This window comes from Spermophilus citellus (genome assembly GCF_964194105.1).
Source record: "Spermophilus citellus genome assembly, chromosome: 6".
Taxonomy (NCBI): Eukaryota; Metazoa; Chordata; class Mammalia; order Rodentia; family Sciuridae; genus Spermophilus; species Spermophilus citellus.
This window is the reverse complement of record NC_138187.1, coordinates 78,432,495-78,458,189: the sequence shown is the minus strand read 5'-3', so window position 1 is coordinate 78,458,189 and position 25,695 is coordinate 78,432,495. Positions and strand designations below refer to the sequence as shown.

The following is a 25,695-nucleotide window of genomic DNA, read 5'->3' as shown; positions in this document are numbered from 1 at the left end:
ATCTCCAGTACAGGGGCAGGGAGGGAGGGGAAGACTGAGCACTTGTAATATCCTGAGATATGATGATTTATTGTATAAGTGTAAATTATGTAAGCATCATGGGGGTGTGGCTCAGTGGTAAAGCAGCTGAGTCCAATCCCTACTACCAAAAGAACAAAATTTAAAAACTGTAATATTTCTATACATATTACTTATTTCATAATCATTACAAGTATTTAAATGTATCTAAGTAAAACAGAAGTTAAATTTATAGTTTATTAGTATCATGAAATCTGTACTCTCTTTGTCAAAACTGTCTAATTCTAATAAGGTACCACCACAAAACCAAATATTGCTTCACCCCTCATATAGTTTTTTTTTCCAAATACATTTAAATGACTATTTTGCCTTTTCAAACTGCTTTCAAATAAGTTAACAAATTTCCTAAAAGATTTTTGCATTATATACCTCATACAACTCTACTTTTTAAAAATATGTTTTGTTGTGGTATGTTTGTGTGTTATGCTGCAGATAAGAACCCAGGGCCTTGTGCATGCTAGGCAACAGCTCTACCATTGTGCTATATATTCCCAGTCCATCTGCTTTCTTTTTATTTTGCTGGCTCAATAACTTCAACATTATTTATTTAACTTTTAAGTTCCTTGAACTTCTCTCAGCATCTAAAATTCATCCCACTGTGTCTCATTTGATTGGGAAGTATCTAAATATTTTTCTTTGTATTGATTAATTTTTCAAATTAATGGATCTTAGAACCATCAAATCAAGATGTCTGAAATGCAATGTCTGTGACTATTTTTTTCAGAACAAGTTTCAGCAAATAAAATTTAATTTTATAAAGTTCTATATAAAACACAATACATCAAATGCTAGATAGTAAATGATAAAAACCAACCAGAATCTTAACTGTCTAATAAAACAGTTTTTAAGTTCAAAAATTTAAGATAAATATAACCAAGATATAGATCACAGAAACAAATAATTGTTAGGAAGAATAACAGAGATAGACTGAAGAAAATAATAGAACACCATTACAAAAATATTTAAAAGAATGTTAATAATTCTAGAAACATGAATGAAAAGAAAAACTTAGAGGAGATAAAACTGTGCTACTTTTACTAAATGCTACTTGATACAAATACAACCGAAATCTAAACCACAAATTTTGCAAAGAATAGTACAGTATATTAAAAAAAAAAAACTATAAGTAGCTTACACTGATACTAGTTGGATAAGAGATAAGACTGGAAAATCAAGTAGAGCCAGATTATGAAAAACTTCATATGCCATACTAAAATCTTTTAATTTTATCTTTTAAGTACCAAAAAATCCTTCAAGACAGTGTGAAATGGTGTGATTTGCATTTTTTAAAGTATTTTGTTTGTTTGCTTGCTTTGTTTTTTTCCCAGTAGTAAGGATTGAACCCAAGACCTCATGCATGTTAAGCAACTGCTCTACCCCTGAGATACATTCCCACCACAAGCAACTGCTCTACCCCTGAGATACATTCCCACCCTTTTTATTTTGAGACAGGTTGCCTGTGCTGAACTCAAACTTAGAATCCTCCTGCCTCAGCCTCTTGAGTTGAGTAGCTGAAATTAAGAGTTATTTGCTACAGTGCCCACTCTGGTTTGTATTTTAGATAGAACATCAATTTGCCAAGCATCTAGAGAAGGGATTAGTTAATGGTGTGAAGTTTAAGAAGTTGTTGAAAAAAGTTCAGATGACAAATCATGTTCTACTTTATCAAGCAGAGGCAGTGAAAAGAGGAGAAAAAAGTAAACTGATAAATAATAGAAAAAATTTTTTTAAAGAAATGATCAAGAAAATAATGGGAGAATTTAGATTAACTTCCTAGTGTATGTCTGGTTTCAGTGGCTGAGTACCATAGAGAGATGAGAAATAAAAGAATACAACAGATTAGAGAAGAAAATAAGAACTAAGGATTATTAGTATTTTGGAAATATGAGTCTAGAATTTTAGGAGTAAAGTCTACTTAGGAGGCACAGATTTGGAGAGCTAATGAATACAGGTGACAGCTGAAGCTGAAGGACATATATTTTCTGAGCCAGGTACAGCAGTTTACCTGTACTCCCAGCTCCTTAGAAGATTGAGGCAGGAAGACTTCTAGTTTGAGGCCAGCCTCGGCAACATAGCTAAAGTGTCTCAAAAGAAAAAAGAAAGTGGTAGAACACTTGACTGGGTTCACAGTTCTGGAGGTGGGATAGCAGCAGGGAGTAGCGAGAATATGTTTTCCAATGGAATGTGACTGGGTAAGAAAGAGAAGAAAACACTAGGGGAAAAAACAATTAAGGAATAGGCACAGACATCATAAAAGACCTATTTTCATTTAGTTTTATTTTTTGGTACCAGGGATTGAGTCCAGGGGTTAGCCACATTCCCAGCCCTTTATTAATTTGGAGACAAGGTCTCAATAAGTTACAGAATCTGGCTTTGAACTTTCTATCCTTCTGCCTCAGCCTCCCATGCCACTAGGATTATAGGCATGAGCCACCTCACCCAGCATTTAAAAAAAAAAAAAATCTACTTTTAGAAAGAACACTGATCTCAATCAACAACCTAACTTTTCTCCTTAAGAAACTAGAAAAAGCAAACTAAATCAATGTAAACAGAGAAGGGGAAATAATAAACATTAGAGCAGAGATTAATAAAATTAGGAAATTATAAAGAAAACAAAATCACAAGTTGGTTCTTACATCAAAATTGACAAACCTTCAGAAAAAAGGAAAAAACTCAAATTACTAAAATCCAGAATAAAAGGAGGTTATTAGTACTATCCTTACCAAAAATAAAAAGGATTATAAAAATACTATGAATAATCTTATGCAAAGTAATTAAGGCATTATAGATGAAATGGGCAAATTCTAATAAACATGAAGAGACAAAAGAGAAACTCAGAATGAACCCAAAACAAATAAAAAAGATTGAGTCAGTAATAAAATTTCCTCAGTCTAATAAAGGGCATCTAGGAAAAACCAGCAGCCAACATATTTATGATTAGAAACTGAAAGCTTCCTCTGTAGAGGAAAGGAAAATACAAGGATATGTACTCTCACCAATTCCAGTCAACATTATATTGAAGCTGGGAAAGGAGGAAATGAGGAGATGTTTAATAGGTATATCACTTCAATATTGCAAAATAGAAAGATTCTAGATATCTGATGTACAACAACTTTAAAATTTTTAACATTACATAAACATTAAGATCAAGTACGAAATTACAGGCAGATAGGAACCAGAAGTTCTGCTGTACTACTGAATAATAAGGTGACTATAGAACACAATAATGTATTATACATATCAAAAAGCTAGAAGAAAAGATTTTGAAAAGTTTGCACCATTAAAAAAAATGATGTTTGGGGAGCCAGATATGTTTAACCTGAGTTAAACATTATATAACATACACAGATACTAAAACATCACATTACTACATTAGTAAATAGGTTAAATAAATTAATATTATAAAAATAATATCAGCAAATCTTTAAAATTTTGAGTTTTAGAAGATTGTGTCTGAAATAGGATTATCAAGTGCTTGCCAACTGTCCTGTTGAATTAATACAATCTAGTACTTTTGTCGGTGAATGATAACATCAAAGGATGTATGTCAGTTCATTCACAATTGTTCCCTATGATGTTTATTTTCCTTTAACTATATCAGGGCCTCCAATATTTCATCAATTAAAGAACAAGTCTAAATGTATCTATACAACTAAAAAAGATGTTAAATTTCTTCAGCTTTTATACTTCTCTACTCCAAAATGTTAACATGTTTGTTCTCAAGAATATGTTCAATCCCTTTTTCCTCAGAAGCTTCTTGTTATTCATTAGCTAAGCCTATAAGTTACAGGCTATATAGGGCAGCAAAAATTATAAATAAATGTATTAACAAAATGATCACTTACAAATTTTCCACTTTGACTGCCCACACCCTTAAAGCAATGAAACAGCATCTATGGATGCTCATTTTGCCTTCGGTTTCTTGTTTACTGTTAACCCAAACACAATGCCAATTGGCCACAAATTAAACTACATTAGCAAAATATGCAATATTTCATGAAGTCACAGAAAATGTACCCGAAAAATTATTGGAGTCATATACAATCTTGAAGAAATAAAATCAACAAAGGGAGACACTAGATTTTAAAAAAAAAAAAAAAAAAAGAGTATTTTTCAAGCTCAAAGGATAAAGGAAGGTGCTTGGGAAAGCTAAAGAAATCCTACCACATTTTTACAAGATTGATCCTCATTATAATTCACAAAAATGTGGGGCTCTGGTTTGTGGCTCAGCAGTAGAGTGCTTGCCTTGCATGTGTGAGGCACTGGATTTGATCTTCAGTACTACATACATACATACACACACACACACACACACACACACACACAGGTATTGTGTTATGTACAATTAAAAGAAATTTTTTTTAATTTCACAAAAATGAGAAGTGACAGTATTTGCCTTACATGCTGATTCAGAATTCATCCCAGGAAAAGATGCAACTCCACCATAAAACCTGAGTCAAACTAGACACAATTTAAAAGGCTGTCTGCAACCTACACACTAAGTGAAATATAAGGGTACATAATAAAAGTATACAATTCATTAATAAATCAAAATTCCAAAAAAACAGAATTCACATTCCAAATGGGGGTGAGATGTAGCAAATTCCTAATGTAGATATTAATTACTAACTGCCCTGGCAAGAGATAACTCAAAAGAACTAGAAAAACTATTTGCATACATAAAAAGACTTTCAGAAACTTAGAGCATTATTATCATTCTGCCACACAGAGAGACAATAAAAGTCAAACTGATGAACTACATTGACCTATCATCCTCCTATAGGCAATCTACAAAGTTTTCACTGAGGTGTTGAACAACTGACTCACCACACATCCCTGGGTTTCATATAATCAATAGAACATGCTAGCTTTCAACTGGAATTATCTACAAAAGGCAACCTTTGTAGAGATAAATCAACCACCAGAGAAGAGTCTAATAAAACTTACCATTGTGTATTGCATTCAGCAACTCTGAGAAAGCTTTTAAGTGAGGAAAAAAGGACTTCAGGTTAAGATCATTTTCAAATACACAAAAGAAATACATAGGCACAGACTACATCAAAATAATAAAATTTCATTAAGTCTCTCCTTGAACTATTATAACTTCAAGCTTCACTCAGTTTTTATATAACAAAGATTTCTAAACACTGTATTCCATTTGCCAATATATTATGTGCTAAACTGAGATGCTAGGTTTATTGCCTTTATGGTAACAATTTCTTAGTGTAATAAATATATATCTTTATAAATAAATATATATCTTTAAATCATTTTTTAAAATATGTCAATGTCTTGATAAAAATGTGTCTCTATAAGTTGTAATTCTATACAGGTAAATCTACAGTAGGACCCGTACATCAGTATTTATTACAATGAAAAAAGTCTCATTATATCATGTCAAACATTCTCATTTCCCAACCTTCAGTATAAGAAGTCACAACATGTGCAGAATCTAAGCCAATACACAAATACTGAAAATTTTTATTAAGACTAATGGAAGCCAAAATACTGAAAATATTTTATGAAAGGGCAGAAGTCACAATTCTACAATGGAAGTACTTATATTAAAAGACCAACAATAACTTAAATTTGCCCACAATTTGACTGTAATACAATATTGAACATAAGACAAAGCTGTTATGCTATCTTTAAAGAAACAACTCTATTAAATTAAAAACTGTATTTTGAAAAATAAAATTCTGAAGTTCAAAGGTAGACAAATATACTAGAAAAAGCACTAAAGTAAAAGTCAAAAAGCCAGGGTTACCAACCCAGATGGACAACTTACTAGTTGTTGGACAAGCTCCATCATGCCGATACTGCATGGAAATTTCTGTTGGGAGGGAGAAGAAAGAAATCAGCAAAGAAATTGCCAGTGACTCAAAGGGAGAATAAGAAACAGACCAGAAAAATGTGGGAAATCCACCTAAAAGGCTAGCTAAGTGGGTCAAACCAAACTGCAGGAACAAAAATTTAAGCTAACAGGATATGAGAGGAAGAGAACCAAACATAATGGAATTTTCACAAATTTATTGTATGTAACAAAGGGTAAGGAAAAGGCAAAAAGGCTTATAAACAAAACTGTGTAACAAGTATCTGATAACAAATGACTTCATTAATGAGAGAATAGTTAGCAATAAGACTTTAGATAATTCAATAGATGGCAACAATTTATCAAATACAGTTTAATATTGTGGCTGACTAGAAATTACAATTTAAGAATTAATTAGTTTATACATAAGCAAATCCATAATGACTTATACAACAGTATAAAACTCATTAAATTACACTTAGTTCACTTCCTTATACCTTTTATTTTTGACAAAGATAGTGAATAAATGAGATATTACTCTTACTATTTTATTCCACCCAAATGAGGAAAACAAGCAGAGTGACCTGAAACAATAAAACAATGCTTAAAAGTAAAAGCTGCTCAGAATATGGAAAATAAATTTCAATATGGCATGCTAAGGGAAAGATAAATGATAAAACCAAGATCAAGATAGTGAGTGACTCAAAAAATCTGGCTTGCTAGGAAGAACTGATAGTCCCTTAAAGCTAACACTTGGCAAAAAGTTATATTAAAGGGATAGCTGGGAATTCCCTGGATATCACTTAACCAAAAGATGCCCCTTAGGAACTGTATGTACAAGCGAGGTTCCCAGAACCATCACTCACACATCTGCCAACATATGTTCCTCATAGATCTAGTCTAACTATGTCTACCCTGAGTAACTTGAGGTAGAAAGAAAGACAAAGCAAGGTAAAAACAAGCCAGCACACACCTGTAATCACTGCAATGTTTGGAGAAAAAAAAAAAGTTACATGAAATGCAGTTTTAAAAATTCAAACATTTAGTCAAGTTCAGAACAATCATCTAGAAACAATTTAGGCTTTGGCTTAACTCCTTCCCAGGTGACACTCAAAAATGAGGCATCGTGGGGAATTCTCCATCTTAATGCCTCATTAACAAATATAGTAAGATTTAAAAGGGTAGGTGGCTGCTGAGGTGTTTTGACATTGTCCATTATAGAAAAAAACAGCAGCTGTTTGGAATATTGATGAAAAATAATCAAAGGATATTCATAATAGCAAAAGTATTTTAGTGATGGGGGGGGAAACTGAAACATGGCTAATCTGGCCTTTAATCTAGCACTTCTATAATTGTTGTTGTTATTTTGGTACCAGAAATTGAACCCAGGGGCACTTAATCTCGGAGCCACATTCCCAGCCCTTTTTATTTTTTTGAGATAGTTGGCCAGGCTGGCCTCAAATTTGAAATCCTTCTGCTTCAGCCTCCTGAGTTTACAGGCATGTGCCACCATGCCTGGCTTGGTCAATTGAGCACTTTTACAGAAAGGCAACCATGGTATGGCACTAACAAATACTCCAATCGTCCAAAACCAAAATAAAATCAGGGAATTTTCCAAAAGAACAAATTCCAAGTTATATCCTAGACTCAGGAGTATGTAATGTGATATATAATTTTCATTTATGACCCTAGATAATCAGGGTTTGTAAAATTGTGAACTGGAGTCAGTAAGATACATTTAATATTATGTTCACAAACTGTCCTAATCCTTAGTCTACATTAAGAGAGTTTATTGGACTAATATTTTGTATCTTTATAATTCCCTTATTTGCTTGCAGAATCAATACCACTAATGGAACTACTTTACCAGGGAAATACCTTTCAGTTTTATTTTACCAACCTAAATAGAAATGATATAGAAGTATGTTTAGTAAGGAAACTGACAGTTCTAAGGGCTTATACTCAAACTCTCTAACCTTTAATTTTAGAAGTTGTAACAACTTGTTCTATAAAATTGATCTCAATCAAGAGAGCATATTTCCAAAATCTCCTTTTGTAGCATTTATCACCACTAAAGAGTTTCACCCCTGAAATACATTTCCAAATAGCTTATCTTAGGAACAATATGGCAAGGGTGCTATCTATATTTAACAACTTAAGTCTTAGATTTTTAAAAATGGTGAATTACATTTTTCGAAAAGAAACAGTACACTACAAGAAAATAAGTTAATACTAAATATGTTGACCTCTTGTCATTTGATGAATGAGATGTTTCTCAGAGAAAATAACATCCTGATTTTTGTTTTGGAAAAAATGTTGCAGAACTTTCACTTTAGTAAATCATAAATTCTTATAATATAGAAGATAAACCAGAAAGAGGAAACCAGAAAGAGGAAAAAGATAAGTTAAGCATGTTAACTCTTCCAAATGCTACAGTACTCAAAAGACTGGGTACCTAGTTGTTCGGATCCCAATAAAATATCTGTAAGAAGAAATTCAATCAAAATCTTAATATAATCTAAAAGCCAAAACGTGAACAACCTATAGCAGTCACTCAAAACAAAATACTAATAATAATCCTTACAAGTCATTATAAAACATTAGGCCATTTATCAGGGTGTACTTCAATTCTAATGAAAATGTTACAATCCAAACCGTTTGATCAGATAAAATTCCTATAAACTCCTTATTTGGTCAAGGAATTTCTATTCTAATTTTATCTAGAAATTCTAGAATAAATATCTACACTCTACTATAATTAGAACCCGTTATGATGGAATTCTGATTACTGTTAAAAGTCATGCTTTTAACAATTCCAAGAGATAATCACATCATTAGAATCTGATTCTACTTCTGTTTTATGTCCCAGTATGATAAACTAGGAGAAATAGTAATACTAATAACAGCTGTCCTATCTGGAATGAACTATAGTACCTAAAGGTAAGCGTTCTTTAGAAACATTTAAGTGCTCAAACATAACATTATTACCATTACTATAAGCTAAATGGGGCAAAAGTTTTTCTTTTCAACTAAAAGAAATTTTTTAAATGATAAGTTACCAAAATTAAGACCAGAATGCTTACTGTAGGACAAAGACCACCATTAGGTGATTATTTATTCAGCCTGTGGAATTCAACTCTCCAGGAAACCATCCTACCGTATTTAACCAATATTACCTCCAACTATGCTAAAAACTCAAGCTTCTTATTCCTATTAGGCTTATACCCTAAACATACATTTACTTTCTCTTCTGGTAATATTGTTGAACTTCATTTTGTGCTATTCTGAAGGAAAATTCAATATCTTTGTGGTTTTTTTTAAAACTTAATAATACTTCTTATCCTCATAGACTATGATGCTACACCAAAAGCCTTAAAAATAAAATAGTTTAACTTGCAGCCTAACGATAAACACTTAGAAGATCAAGTATAAAAATCACATGAGATACCATTACCCACATGATATGCACTCAGTGCTTAGTACTAGTAGTCATTCTTTTTTTTTTAAGACATGTTTAGTGTTTATTATCTTCAAAGCACTATGTTGGCAGTAGGGATAGAGCAATGAACATGACAAACATAACAGAACTAGTATTAGAGTGGATGTTATGGTATTACATCATGCCAACATGTGCTTACAAGGGTCCTCTCTACCATTACCAAATTATCAACTTACTTGACATTAAAGCAAATCATTCTTATAGAAGAAGTATCATAAAAACAATTTGGGGGGTGGCAGGGTTCTGGAGATTGAACCCAGAGGCGCTTAACCACTGAGCCACATTCCCAGCCCTTTTAATTTCTTATTTTCAGACAGAGTCTCACTAAGTTGCTGAGGCTGGCTTTGAGCTTATGATGCTCCTGCCTCAGACTCCTTAGTTGCTGGGATTACAGGCATGTGCCACTGTGCCTGGCATGAAAACAATTTTTGATAATGCAGTGCACAGTAGACATTTCCTCCTTTATACTTATTTATATGGGAGAAAGATCCCTAGTCTTACAATTACTAAATGCCTTCTCAATTTAACATTAGTCTAATGGAAAAGTTAACTTTTCATATCAGAAGGAAATATTGTTGCTGAAAGTTAAATTACTGGTTCAAATTTACTCATGGATTCTCTCTGCTTAAAGTATGACTAACATTATACTACTGTGGCTTTAGACCCTCAACAGCAAACATCTGTCAAATTTCACAATTCAGTGAATACACATACCTCTACCACTTAGAGCTATAATATCTGTCTCAAGTTTCTTTTTCTATATAATGAGTAATAACAATTCTATATAATGAGTAATAAGACTAAATGTTTCTTAAATGCTTAACAGTGTGTGGCACATACTATTAGTAGTCAGTAATTCTTAACTTATAGTCAAGAAGCCATTAATTCCTAAATATACATGACAGTTTGCTAACTTTCTTCTAGATAAGAATACTTTTTACAATGAGTTTTATCTGATACTCTAATAATGTGTATAGAACTAAAGAATAGGGCTGGGGTTGTGGCTCGGTGGTAGAGAGAGCACTTGCCTAGCATGTGTGAGGCACTGGGTTTGATTCTCAGCACCGCATATAAATAAATTAGTCCACTGACAACTAAAAAATATTAAAAAAATAACTAAAGAATATATTATGTCAAATAGCTTTAAGTGAGCGATAGTATTCCATAATTATTGCTTAACAAAACTACAATCTTCAGAATGATTTTTAACATAACTTCCAACTTTCTTGGCAAGCTCAATTTGTTATTTACTTTTGTGAAATAAGGTATCTCTGGGAAAGCACCCATAAATTACCATGAGCAAATAATAAGGTAAAGGAATTACAAATCCATTTTTTAATGCCACAGATGTACCACAAACAATGATTCTCTAAAAGTAACCATCCCTTAAGAAACAGCTTGCCATGCCCAAAATCTCCCCTAAATCTGTAACAACTAAGAAGATCTTTTTAGGGATGTAAGTTAATATTTAATTACACTAATCTGAAAATATGTGCTAAAATTCAGGAATTTTCAGGGTTGGAGGATATATAGCTCAGAGGTATAGCACTCGCCTAGTATGTGCCCCTAGGTTCCAGTCCCAGTAATGCAAGAATCAAAAACAAACAAACATTGCCCTTCTCGGACTATTCCCTGAAGACCTTAAAAGAGCATGCTACAGGGATACTGCCACATCGATGTTCATAGCAGCACAATTCACAATAGCTAGACTGTGGAACCAACCCAGATGCCCTTCAATAGATGAATGGATAAAAAAAAAAATGTGGCATCTATACACAATGGAGTACTATGCAGCAATAAAAAATGACAAAATCATAGAATTTGCAGGGAAATGGATGGCACTAGAGCAGATTATGCTTAGTGAAGCTAGCCAATCCCTAAAAAACAAATACCAAATGTCTTCTTTGATATAATGAGAGCAACTATGAACAGAGCAGGGAGGAAGAGCAAGAAGAAAAGATTAACATTAAACAGAGACATGAGATGGGAGGGAAAGGGAGAGAAAAGGGAAATTGCATGAAAATGAAGGGAGACCCTCATTGTTATACAAAATTACATATAAGAGGTTGTGAGGGGAATGGGAAAATAAACAAGGAGAGAAATGAATTACAATAGATGGGGTAGAGAGAGAAGATGGGAGGGGAGGGGAGGGGGGATAGTAGGGGATAGGAAAGGTAGCAGAATACAACAATTACTAATAGGGCATTATGTAAAATTGTGGATGTGTAACCGACGTGATTCTGCAATCTGCATTTGGGGTAAAATTGGGGGTTCATAACCCACTTCAATCTTATGTATGAAATATATGTCAAGAGCTTTGTAATGTTGTGAACAACCAATTAAAAAAAAAAAACCAAAAAAAAAAAAAACTCACCAATTTTCAGACTGAAAATTCAGACTATGCTTCAAAACTATAGGAAATTATTGAAGATCGCTCTCCACTAAAGCAAATTTAGGCTTAATTTTCTCAATAAAGTACTCAATCTGATTACTATGCCTTTTGCTAAAAAGAACATGAACCCAATTTTTTATAAGTAGATTTATTTAAATTTAGTTCTGGTCTCACAGTGGGGGAAGAGGGCACGCACACACAGGGTGGGGTGTGTTCTGGCCTACAGGTACCAAAGCTATTTATTAGAAATAAAAAGAAATCCCTGGCTGTGTAATCCTGGGCAACTTATCTACCTCTCAAAGTCTCAGTTTTATCAGCTACAAAATACACACAATAACAACCCTTTATACAAAAAGTTGTTAAATGATAGTAAATATAAACTTTTAACAAAATCAAATACATCACAGATGATAGTTGCATTTACTATTCATCATATCTCGTCTTTACCTATAATGCTCCTTTCTTTTTTGAAATGGCCGTTCTTATGTTTGTTAATAAGGTTTGCATTTCCACCACTAAAAAAAATTCAAAATTGTGCATTTATAAAATATATAATGTGAAATATAATGACCATCCATCGAATTGTACTGGTTTCTCTATACCTATCTCTACTCCCCATAAACAAATAGAACAAACATAACCAACAATAGTTAATCTTAGCTAAAGTCCTATTATTTCAATAAGAAATATAAAACCAGAAAAGACAAAGTTCATAATCAATATTTCTTGAAAACCATTTATCTCATATTCAAGATCCAATTTAAAAAGATAACACTAACACATCAGTTAATATTAAAACTGTTAAGCATCTGTCTTAAAAACATGCATTTTCAATAATCTTTTAAAAACTGAAAATATTCATATACAAACTAAAAGTAACAGAAGCATACCAACGATATGAACAACATAAACTCATGTGTACTATAATAAAAATAATGGTAAAATCACTAAACATACTTGAAAACAAAAAATCAAATTATTTTAATAAATTATTTTAATAATCCTGAAAATGTGATTGCTAAAAATATTCTAGATAAAATAATTCACAATATTTGTGTGAAAAAATTATTGAGACAGTAAAGGCAAAAAGTGAAGTTTAGAGAAAGTGAGTTCAAAATACTAGACCCTCCTAAGACTTAGTGGGTAAGCCTCCTGCCCCTCTCTTAGGCAGTATACTTTTGTTTCAATAAATCCCCTTTTATTGTCTCAAAAAAAGAAAAAGGGAAAAAAACAATGCCAAAAATCTCACATTCTAAATATGAATTCTGGGTTGGTTTTTAAAATACTAGAAAAGTAAACCAAAAACACACATAAGAAATGGATTTAGGTGTTTCTAAGTAATGAATGACCGGATAAACTGTTCAGCCTACTTTTAGATAAGTAACATAAGATTAGTACCAAACATTTAAATACCAAATTATGTTTCTAAGATTGTAAGATATTTTTACTTTCTTAAGAAATAAAAAATTAAGAACTGTCACGCTAATTAGATAACACTTAGTAATTCAAAATATTATCATAATAACTGTTAAAACTTTTTGGGGTACAGAAGTGGGCTGAGGTGAGAGAGAATAATGATGGGCAAATCCCTACCTGAACCAACTGGAGATGAGCCAACACTAAGACTCTGTAAACTTCCATTCCTGAGCAATGTAGGAGATTTCTGGAGACTAGAGCTTGTTACGCTTCCTGCAGCTGAGGCTATAGATGATGTTGGTGAAGCAGAAGAAACTGAGAGATGAGAAACATTCTCTTGATTTTTGTTTCCTTTGGGTCTACCAGGCCCATGCTTACTTTGTTTATTTCCTTTTCTTTTCTTTTCCTTTACAGTTTCTTCTTCTATGCCAGAAGTTTGAGCCCGCTTATATCCTGCTGTAGGAAGGCTGGAACTACCCAAATCTCCAGGTGAATTTTCAAAGCTTTTAGGCTGTGCAATAGCTGAGGTCGCAGGATGACCAATTAAGGAACTAAAACTATTTACCCCCCCTTCCTGGCTTCCAGACTCTCCTTTATGTACATCTTTGGTTGATGATGACTGTTGGGAGTGAGTATAACTGTCATTACGCAGATCTGAGTCTGTAAAGCTCAAGAAATCTTGGGGAGACTGCACTGAACTTCCAGAAGATGATTTTACACTGCCTGGAGTTCCTGAAAAACTGCCTGTAGTAAAAATAAAAAAAAGGGGGGGGGGAGAAAAAATTGGATGCAAAAGTTCCCATGAATAGTAGACATGAAACAATCATCAAAAAGAAGAGAGGACTTTTTAAAAACTTAACTATAAAATTAAGGACATCAGTATGATAACAAAGCAAGATTTGAAAAGGGTTACCTAAAATTATCTTCATTAAAAACACTTGTCATTTTATAGTGTTAAATATTCACTTTTAAATTGCAAGTTATCATTTATACAATTACTAATATATAAGTTTTATTTAACCTACCTTTTACCACAGCATTCCTCAGTCATCCCTCCACACCACCACTACCACTACCACCACCATCCCACCCTACCCACAACACCTTGGATAGGCTTGATGAAGGACTAAAGAAGAAGCAAAGTCACCTTCTGACAGTCAAGCAAGACCCAACAGGGCCACAATCTGACCTTGCAATGTCTGGCAAATCTAATTTTTCAAATACTTAAGATATGATTATAAATGTTCCCCAAAATACAATAACCACCCAAAATATTTCTTGGGTTATAATTTCTAAGTTTTTACTTTAAGACAGATCAGTGATTGCTATTATTCAGCTGAATCTACCCAAAGAAAACATGGATATGATAAAATAATGGTAACAAGTAGTCTAATTTACATCTCACATTCTCTCGGTCCACTTTCTGTGAAACCACATAAAGAAAAGTCCACCACTAACATTCTCCTATTCCTTTTAGGGAAGGAAAAATAATGGGAAAGACAGTTTTTATGAACTTCTTTCACAATTCTTATTCTTTCCTTACTATCTAAAGAACAGCTCACCATGGCATTTTGTGATATAAGAACCTCAAGGTTCTTATTACCTAGTGGAAAATTAATATAGTCTGTAAGGAAATAAAGGTTTGGTTCACCAAATCATCTTATGAAACTGCTTCTATGCTTGCCAAATGAAGTAGGCAAATGTTTAGACTCAGTTGTGACTACACATATTATTTATTTCATAAAACCAGACTAAATTGTATTTCAACTAGAGTGTTTCAAAAGAAAAACTCTTAAGTATTTTATTCAAGTAGAAAGGAAAGGAAATTTTAAACTAAGTATTAAATTTTATTGTAGACTATATTCATAATTAATCTCAACAAATCAACCTAAATGTTTACAAAGATTTTTTCCTTTACACACAAAAATTTATTTTCAAATTAAGTCTCAAGGTTTTCATTTTTTAAAGTTTAACATCCTTTGAAATGGCTGTTTAAAAAGTATTAATAGGGAGCTGGGGTTGTGGCTAAGCGGTAGAGAGTGCTCACCTAGCATACAGAGGCCCTGGGTTCGATCCTCAACACCACATAAAAATAAATAAACAAAATAAAGGTATTGTGTACAACTAAGAAATAAATATATTTTTAAAAAAGTATTAGTAGTTCTAAAACTTCACTATTTTAAGAATACATCTGTTGTATTAATTTAGAAAATTATTTGTACTTATATGAGAATTTTCAGGCATTTGTACAGAAAAACATAGTAAGAGACCATTCACATTACATCAGTCATTTAAGAATTATTCCAATTTCCCATGTAAGTAGCAAGTTATAAAGAAATTGTTTTTGTTTTAGTGGTGCTAGGGATCAACCTAGGGCCTTGTATAAAGAAGTTCTTATACATTCTGATCTGTTACCATCTTTCTTCTAAAACTTTGTTGTTGTTTTTATAGATGGTATTAAAAGCTCACTGCATACTTTAATAGTATATGTAATACTTTAAATGTATATTTTCTGAAATTCATATACTACCTGCTATGAAGAAATCAACTAATTATATTAAATACCTTACCTCTAAATTTCAGTATTTAAAACTTTTACAGATTATCTTAGATATAACATATAATCGTTAACCATGTTTTAATACTGAAAAGATTCTTCAATATTATGAAGTTCCCCAAGAATGGGTGATTTCTCTTCCAAACAGATTAATATTTCATGGATTATAAAAATTTTTAAATGTAAGTGGGTTTATTGGCACAAGCCTGTAATCAAGCTACTTGGAAGGCTTAAGCAGAGGATCACAAGTTCATGGCCGGCCTCTATAACTTACAAGACCCTGTCTCAAAATTTAAAAATAAAAACAGGGTTGGGGGTATAGGGCGCCTGCCTAATATGCACCAGGCCTTGAGTTCCATTTTCACTACTGAAATACTTAAAAATGCGATTTAACAGTTGGAAATAAAGTATCAACTGCAGAAATATAACTGAATTCGGACAGTATCACCTTCAAAATGTGAATGAAGTTATTACATCTAAGGTTATTTAAGGTTTCACTATTTTTTTCAAGGTGGCACACTAGTAACAACAAATGTTAAATTTTACTCAAATAAAATAATAAATCTGGCATTTGATTTTATACTTAAATACACACACACACACACACACAAAAAAAAAAAAAAAATCCGGGATCTGAAAATCTACAAGTCCCAAAATACTATTTGTATAAATATGTGAATATACTTTATAAGGAGAGGTCAGCAAACTAAGTAATCTACATATTCAAATAATGTTCTGCTAGATTTTCTTTATAAGTTTATTATTAGCAGAAGTTTCATAGGGTAATTTTCTTTTCTCATTTACTTCTAGGGAAAAAAGTCCTTTGGGGACACGTATGGTATATTTTCCTCCAACATTATTAATGTTTCTAACTGTCCAAATTTTACATTCATATTAAAAATGATAAAAACCAATCAGGGTTATACTTTCTAAATTTTAGCTGTAGTCAGGCCTAGTGATACATGCCTGTAATCTGAGTGACTCAGGAGGCTGAGGCAAGAGGATCCAAATTCAAGGCCAGCATAGTCAACTTTGTAAAACTCTCAGAATAAAAATTTTACAAAGGGACTGGGTGATTATGTACTATAATTAATCTAATGATATGGAACTTTCAAAAAGTTTCAAAAAGGGACTGGGGATGTAGCTCAGTAGTAAGAGCAGCCCTGGGTTTAATCTCCGGTAACGCAAAAATCATCCTGGGTTCAATCTCCGGTACCACCAAAATTAATTAATTTGGCTGAGTTACTTTTCTCTCTCTAAAACAGCATATCCATTTAATTCTGACATTTGGTTAAAAAACAAACAGTATTTGTAACATACTTTTAGTTTATATAAAATTCAAATTTAACTGGATATCCTATAACAGCCTAACCACAGAAGATATAAAGCTGAGTAAAATTCTACTTCAAACTTCAAGCCTCACAATAAATGCACTATTGATCAACAGTTACAATGTACTGGATTCCCTAAAAATTGTTCAATCCTCTAACAATTGTTCTAATGTTTAACTGTTCTAATATTTAATTATGGTTCTAGTGTTTAATTAGGAAAGGTAAGTAAAAACAATTTACAGAAAAGATTGTTATAAAGGGTAGAAAGAAAAACTCCCGTTTTTATTGTTTCTTTCCCCAGTCTTAACCTTTATTCTACAACTAAACATAAAAACTACATTTTAACTTTTTAAGCAAATTATAACATAAAAAGATACCAAAAGTTCCAGAAATATTTTAACAGAAAATACTAGACTTCAAAGTAACCTTACTGTATCATCTAATTATATAATAGTCCAGAACAATTCATTAATTATAAATAAAAAATAAATTCCTTTACAAAATAAAAGTACTATTCACCATAATCAGAACAAGTGTTTTAATTAAAATATGATGATTAATACCTTGTGGAAATGGGCTAGCTGCTGACACAGTTGTTCCTGGATTTCTTCCACCACCAGGTTTTCGTCCCCTTTGACCTGAGCTATGAGCTGAAGATTTCTTCCCTTTGCCCTCTGACCCTCTAGCCTCTGAAACATCTTTTCCACTAGAGGTGTGTGCAGAGACTTCCTGGAAATTTGCATTTGTAAATCGGGCCGTAGTATCTTCCAAGCGCTTCAGTGATCCAGATATAGAGTTGTTGCTAGTGCTTGTGTAAGTCTAACATTTTCATTAAAGGAAGTAAAAGGAAAAAAAGAACTGATTACATTTAGATACAGAAAACAATACATGGCACATTAATAATAATTACTCAACTTGTAAGATAAACTTATGAAACTTTCAGTAGTACAAATAAGTCCCTCTGTTTAAGAAAATTATGTAAAAACAATTCAGTATAGTATACCTTTTTCCCCCCCAGACCTGAGGCTGAAAGCCAGGGCTTCACACATACTAAACAAGCACACTACCATTGAGCTATGTCTCTAGACCTATTATTAAAAACAAAACCAAAAAAACTATACATAATACTTTGCTATCTGAGAGCCAGATTGCAGCAATTAATAAAGGTACATATTAATCATATTTATTAAGTGACATCAAAGGTATCACTTCTCAAGCAACAACATTTTTCACAACACATTATCTCCTAGCCACAAAATCATAATAAGCTTTAGTGTACAAAGCATGAAGGCAATATTTAGAACTAAGGTACTACAAATCTATTAGGGGACTATATCCATTATATGGCTCTTGCACAGTATAAAGTAAGACTTTTCAAAGCATTCAGATGAAGGCTCCTTTTTTTTTTTTTTAAACATTTAATTTATTTAATTATTTATTTAGTTTTTGGCAGACACAACATCTTTGTTGGTATGTGGTGTTGAGGATCGAACCCGGGCCGCACACATGCCAGGCGAGCGCGCTACCGCTTGAGCCACATCCCCAGCCCTGAAGGCTCCTTTTAAAAAAAGAAAAATGATTTAAGTCTTTGAAACAGAAATCACTTCTTCCCAAGTATTAGTTGGAGAAAAAAATTATAATTACAGAGTTAATATTTTTATTAAAAAGTGATTCTCAAATACCCCACACTTTGATCAAGATATATGATTAGGGAAAAAAACAAGATAAGGATTCCACTGAACCACTAGTTTTCAATGATCATTTTAAATACAAGGTATGTACAAAAAATGGAAATTAAAAGACTTAAGTCATAGTTACATTCACACAAGCATCTAAAGCACCCAGTGCATTTAAGTTCACTAAGTGCCTTGAACAGAACTGATCATTCCTGTGTGTACACATATGTGTATATTTATATACACACATATATATGTATATATATATTTCATTTTTATTTATTCACTTATATATTTTAGGGTACTGAGGATTGTAACCAAGGGTGCTTTAATAATGAGCTACATTCTTAGTATTTTCTTTCTTATTTTCAGATGGGGTCTCACTAAATTGCTGAAGCTATCCTGGAACTTATAATTCTCCTGCCTCAGCCTCCTGAGTCTCTGGGATTACAAGAGTGGGCCACTGTACCTGGTTAATATTTTTCATTTTAAATCTCGAAAAATGGGGGGTTTCCTAAAAATACACAAATGTGAATTTCCCATAGAAGAAATTTTAAAAATGAGAAAGTGATGAAGTTTCAGAACGGTTGATATTTTTAACAAAATCAATGTTCAAAAAGAAGAAATATCCTCAGCACCACAGGAACCAAAAAAAAAAAAAAAGGAATATGAGAAATCATCCAACGCTGTGAAAAGTAAACCTTCTTTACTGCTATTTACCTGCTACTTGTGCCCAGCTGCAACTCCCAAACCCATCATCTCTATTCCAATAACAGATTTCATCATCAAATACAAAAAACATGAGCTCATAAAAACAAAACAGTCACTATTCTAACAAACTATAATCCACAAACAAGAACAAAGGTTTCAAAGTAAGTATGGCCATTTAACAAACCAATCACATTAAGCTGATGAAACTTCATAGCTTACTTTAGAGACATGAACCTTTTCCATGCTAGGCAGGTCAATTTGGAAACTACCCCACCTCGTTTTTCAAATACTTTTTTTTCCAAATTACTTGAGTTGATCATAAGGTTCTCCATTCCTCTCACATCTGATCCTTGTATAACCTAGTGAAGTTTAAAAGTCATCTAAGAAAAAACAGTGGTTTTCTTCACTCATGTATGATGTTCAAGTATAAAATAAAGGCTAAAGAGAAAATGTGGTGGAGTACTATGAATGGAAATATACTATTCACTTCCACAAAACAACCTGATTAGGGGTGGGAAATTTACCCATTTATTGAACAGAATATCATTACTTCCACCCTGAAGTATGACTATGTTCATAAATTCAATAAAAATATTACATTTGGAAGAAAAGGTACTATAAAGAAAGCAGTGAAAGAAACAATCAAAATTCAGTAACAAATATCACATTAAAGCCATAACTGAACACTTTTTTTTTTTTTTTAATTAACAGTACTGAACCCAAGGGCACTCCACCATTGAACTTTGGCCTAGTCTTTCTTTTTTTTTTTTTTTTAATTTTGAGAGAAAGTCTGGCTAAGTTGTCCAGGATGGCCTTGAATTTGCCATCTTCTTGCCTCAGTCTCCAAGTAGCTAGGATTAAAGGTGTGTACCCCTGAACCCAACTGAACATTTTACTTTAAAACAAGAACCCATACCTTTTAAGTTTCCAAAAATATCAGACTTCCTAATATGGGGGGAGAGGAAGTTAGCCAAGGATGTTAAGGGGAAAAAAATTCACATAATGATTTGCACCTCCAAAGATACACAGGTTTCAGAGGAATCTTAACCTTAACTCCATACTGAAAGTTAATTTACAAGTACTTTTTCAATAATGTGCTAAGATAATTATAATACTAGGGAATTCCACTACAAACAATCAACTCAAAATCAAGAAGATTTAAAAATTAAAAAAAAAAAAAGCAAAGGGAAATGAAAAGGGCTGAATGAGACAATGAGCAAGCCTGAGACTAAATTCACAAAGCCATTGGTTTCTCAGATTCTCATCCTAAATGCTTCCACAGAGTAACTCACATAAAAATATAATTTGGACCACAAAATGCAAACTACTTCATTTGGTACTTGCTTATAGTTTAGACTGGCCTGTCCCTCAAAGAAGCATGTGTCTAAAGGTTTAATTAACTGCCACCTTGTGGTGCGACCAGGAGGTGGTACAACCTTCAGGAAGTGGTAGAACCTTTAGGAAATGGGGCCTAATGAAAGGAAATTAGGTCAATGGGGGCATGCTCTTCAAGGAAATGTTGGGAAGTAGTTCCTTTCCCCCCCCTCCACTCTCTTCTTTTCTGCCACCATGAGGAAAGCAGACCTTTTCGATCATTAGCTTTGCCATGATGTAATGTGCCACAATGGGGACAAGGAACAGACTGAACCTCTGAATCTGTGAGCCAAAATAAACCTTTCCTGCTTACAAGTTAATCGTTTAAGTTAGTTTATCATAGTGATAGAAAAATAACACAGTATTCAGCTAAAGAAAATAGTCTTGCCAGGTGCAGGGACGCAGGGACCCAGTGGCGCACACCTGTAATCCCAGCGGCTCAGGAGACTGAGGCCGGAGAATTGAGAGCTCAAAGCCAGCCTCAGCAACTTAGCAAGGTTCTAAGCAACTCAGTGAGACCATGTCTCTAAATAATATTCAAAAAAAGGACTGAGAATGTGGCTCAGTGATTAAATGCCCCTGGGTTCAATCCCCACTACCCCACCCCACCCCCCCCACAAAAAAAGGAAGAAAATAGTCTTTTCGTTCTTTCTCCTTAAAGATAAAACTGGGGGCTGGGGATGTGGCTCAAGCAGTAGCGTGCTTGCCTGGCATGCATGTGGCCCGGATTCGATCCTCAGCACCTCATATAAACAAAGATGTTGTGTCCGCCAAAAACTGAAAAATATTAAAAAAAAAAATTCTCTCTCTCTCTCTCAAAAAAAAAAAAAAAAGATAAAACTGGATTATTTGGTTGTATTGAGTCTCCAACTTAGTGTGTAAATATATAGGTCTATATTGTGATTTGCAACGAGTAATTTAGAATGCATATAATATTTTAGTGGCTAAGTACAATTATTAGTTCTCTAAGAAGATACAACCCCAATATACCTACTCAATAGCACTAATGAGAAACAAAAATATATTTCCAACTTCAAACAAAAATTTTACATTACATTTAGAATCAAGTAATAATTCTGTAAGAGGTAATCAACACTTGATGTGATTTTTTTAAAAAAAGGTATGGGTGTCTCAGATTATTCTATAAGGCTCTGTTATCTACTGTTGAAAAAGGAGGCAGAAGGAAGAGGAATGACACGGATGTGCCTTTAAACATTAGTAAACAGAATATGGTGCTTAAAAATTTTAAATTATGTACTATTCAAGTATATCCATAAGTTTTTAACTAGGCCAAGCCTCAAAACACAGCACACAAATTATCTAACACTGAAAGAATGAAGACATTTTAAATAAACAACAATTAACAACACACACACACACACACACACACACACACCAAAAAAACAAAAAAACAAAAAAACAGTGATTTGTGGAACAACTTTAAGCATCCTAATCTACATTATGTTGGAATACCCAAAGAAAAATGGGAAGGGAGAAATAATACCAGAAAAAATTACATAACTGATGGAAAACATTAAGCCCACAGATTTATGAAGCTTAACTAACCCCAATCACATGAAACTACCCAAACACAATCATTATCAAACCGCTTATTTACTGTTAAGTAGCTAGTCAGCCATGAATTCAGGAACAGGAAAAGGACAATAAAGAGTGACTGAAAATGACAGAGAGCCTAATGGAATAGGCAAGGGCCTGGAGGATGGGGACCTGGTATATCAAAACCATCCCTGCCATAATTAATTATGTCCCTTAAGAAAACTGTTTCAAGATCCTATCATACCCAATCAGGCAGCCAGGATCCTCCCTTACAACTGAAATTATGTCACAATCATCTCTCACAAAAACTTTGCTTAGGGCTAGTCAAAAGGTAATAAGCAGGTTAAGGGAGTATGAGAAATTAAGGCAAAAACAATAGGCCCTGGAAATCCTTAAAAATCCCTGACTTGGTGAAGGCCACTGTCACTCTTCTTATCCAGAGAACCCACTTTGACCCTTTCCTTTCTTCATGTTCCCTTTCCTCCTATTAATTTTGCTATTCTTTTACTGAATCTCTTGTCTTGCCTAGAATCCTCTCAAGTAAAACCACAAGAATCCAAGGTGGGGACATCCTCAGTTGCCTTGCTTGGGCTCTGCCAGAGGGTCTTCTCTACATTTATCATTTTTGGAATGTCATAAGCACTACAAAACAACAATAAAGATGAAACCAGCTGGGTGTGGTGATACACACCTGTAATCCCAGCTACTAGGAGGATCACCAAGTTTGAGGTCAGCCTTGTAACTTAGTGAGACTTTAATCTCAATATAAAGAAAAAATAAAAGGGCTGAGATTGAAGCTCAGTAAAAAAAAAAGCACCTAATTTTAATCTGCAGTACCTCCAAAAACAAACCAACCAAAACGATCTCCATGGAAACAAAGCACCTAGAAATAAAAAGAGTAGTAAAAGAAACAAACTGTCAATCCAGCATTCCAAAGCCAAAACACCTTTTAAAAACAAACTCACAGCCAGGCAAGGATGGCACAAATCCTAGCAGCTTGGGAGAAAGACAGGAAGATCGGAAGTTCAAAGCCAGCCTCAGCGAGGCACTACGCAACTCAAAATAGGGCTGGGGATGTGGTTCAATGGTCAAGTGCCCCTGAGTTCACTCCTTGGTACCAAAAAAAAAAAAAAAAAAACTTGAACACAAAAGTTTTGTTTGTTTGTTTTTTAATTTGGGGGCCTTTGGTACCAGGGTTTGAACCCAGAGGCACTTGACCATTGAACTACATCTCCAGCTCTTTTTATTTTTCTTTTAAGACACAGCCTGGCTAAGTTGCTGAGGCTTGCCTCCAACTTGTGATACTCCTGTCTCAGTCTCCTGAGTCACTAGGATTACAGGTATGCACCACCATGCCCAGCTCAAAATAAAAGCTTTTTTAGATGTAAAAGCTGAGATCAATAGGAGACTGAACAGAGCTAAGGAAAAAAATTTTGAGTTTGAGGATATGACCATAGAACCCTCCAAAACTGAAAAGTAAAGAGAAAAAAAGACTGAGAAGCCAAAAAGAAAAGAGGAAGAGGAAGAGAATAGGCCAGGCAAGGTGGTACATGTCTGTATCCTGGTGATGCAGGAAGCTAAAGCAGGAGTATTACAGGTTAAAGGCCCGTCTTAGCAACTTAGTGAGGCCCTGCCTTAAAGTGAAAATTAGAGAAGAGCTGGGGGTATAGTACAGAGGTAAAGTGTCCCTGGGTTCAATCACAATATTAAAAAAAGAAAGAAAGAAATCTCTGCCCAACTAATGGCAAAAACTGAACCACGGATCAAAGAAGCTCAGAGGGCACCAAGTAGATAAATAAAAAAATAAAACAAAGCAACTCTACACTTGGTATAAATTCAAACTGAAGAAAATAAACACATATGGGGGGAAAAAAGTGTTTAAAGAAGTGTATGTGAGAGAGGGGGGATGGACATGGATACCTTGCCTATAGAGGAACAAGGATGAGAACTACATGTAACTTCTGCTCAGAAACCATGGAAGCAAGAAGAGAATAGAATGAAATATTTAAAGTATGTTGAGAAAAAAAAAAAAAAACAAACACTAAAAACCTAGAATTCTATACCCTAGTAAATTATTCTTCAAGAGACATTTAAAGGGCAGGGGATATAGCTGTGTTGGTAGAGTACTTGCCTCATATGCACAAAGCCTTGAGTTCAATCCCTGGCACCACAAAGGTGTGTGTGTGTGTGTGGGGGGGGGGGGGGGGGGTGTTTAAAAAGTTCTTAAAACAAGGGATACAGGCTGAGGTTGTAGCTCAGTGAAAAGTTCTTGGGCTGGGGATGTGGCTCAAGCGGTAGTGCGCTCGCCTGGCATGCGTGCGGCCCGGGTTCGATCCTCAGCACCACATACAAACAAAGATGTTGTGTCCGCCGGGAAAAATAATAAATATTAAAATTTAAAAAAAAAAAAAAAGAGTTCTTGCCTACCATGTGTGAGGCACTGGGTTCAATTCTCAGCACTACATATAAATAAATAAAATAAAGGTCCATTAACAACTAAAAAATATTTTTTTAAAAGACAAAACACGGGCTGGGGATGTGGCTCAAGCGGTAGCGGTAGCGTGCTCGCCTGGCATGCGTGCGGCCCGGGTTCGATCCTCAGCACCACATACAAACAAAGATGTTGTGTCCGCCGAAAACTAAAAAATAAATATTAAAAAATTCTCTCTCTCTCTCTCTCCTCTCTCTAAAAAAGACAAAGGAAAATATGTTAGAAACTTGGACCTACGTTTAAAAAAAAAAAAAAGAGCATCAGAAAATAAACAAGTGAAAATAAATCAAAAACTTTTGCCAGGGTGGGGGGCCCTCTACCAGTAAGCTGTACCCTCAGTTCTATATTATTTTTTAATTGATTGGGGGGGGGGGGTTCCGAGGATTAAATCCAGGGGCACTTTATCACTGAATAATATCCCTAGCCTTCTGAATTTTTTATTTCAAAACATGAGCTCAATACATTGCCCAGGCTGGCCTTGAATTTGTGATCCTCTTGCCTCATCCTTGTGCGTAGCTGGATTTATAGGAATGTACCACTGTCCCTGGTGACTTTTATTAATGAATAAGAGTTGTTCAAAATAATAATAGGAACAATGAACATGATTAGTTATATACATGCACATGTAGTTTATGTATGTGTGAAATGAATGGCCGCAATAATACTAGGAACTGAAGGCAGACTATTGGGAACATTTGTTTATAAACTCAGACTAGTACTTACACTACTTTGGACTAGATTGGTTGTACTACAAACTCTAGAACTACTTAAAAAAGTTTTTTAAAAAATTTTAAGCATAAC

The 25,695-nt window shown here is 33.8% G+C and overlaps 1 protein-coding gene across 11 annotated transcripts in view; it reads right to left on the bottom strand.

Annotated features, from left to right (window-relative positions):
- Positions 1 to 25,695, bottom strand: part of MLLT10 (MLLT10 histone lysine methyltransferase DOT1L cofactor) — a 199,945-nt gene that overhangs the window by 50,160 nt on the left and 124,090 nt on the right. For 7 of the 11 annotated variants that reach the window (XR_014022418.1, XM_081297155.1, XM_081297158.1 and 4 more), the window contains 4 exons: positions 17,649 to 17,904; positions 13,375 to 13,941; positions 5,867 to 5,911; positions 5,026 to 5,058 (listed from right to left, as the gene is read on the bottom strand). Coding sequence is in view for 10 of the 11 variants with exons in the window: in XM_081297155.1 (XP_081153281.1) it covers positions 5,026 to 5,058; positions 5,867 to 5,911; positions 13,375 to 13,941; positions 17,649 to 17,904 (901 nt within the window). In the remaining variant the exon portion in view is untranslated. The remainder of the gene's footprint in view (positions 1 to 5,025; positions 5,059 to 5,866; positions 5,912 to 13,374; positions 13,942 to 17,648; positions 17,905 to 25,695) is intronic. The other 4 variants (XM_081297164.1, XM_081297156.1, XM_081297160.1 and 1 more) reach the window with 3 other exon arrangements.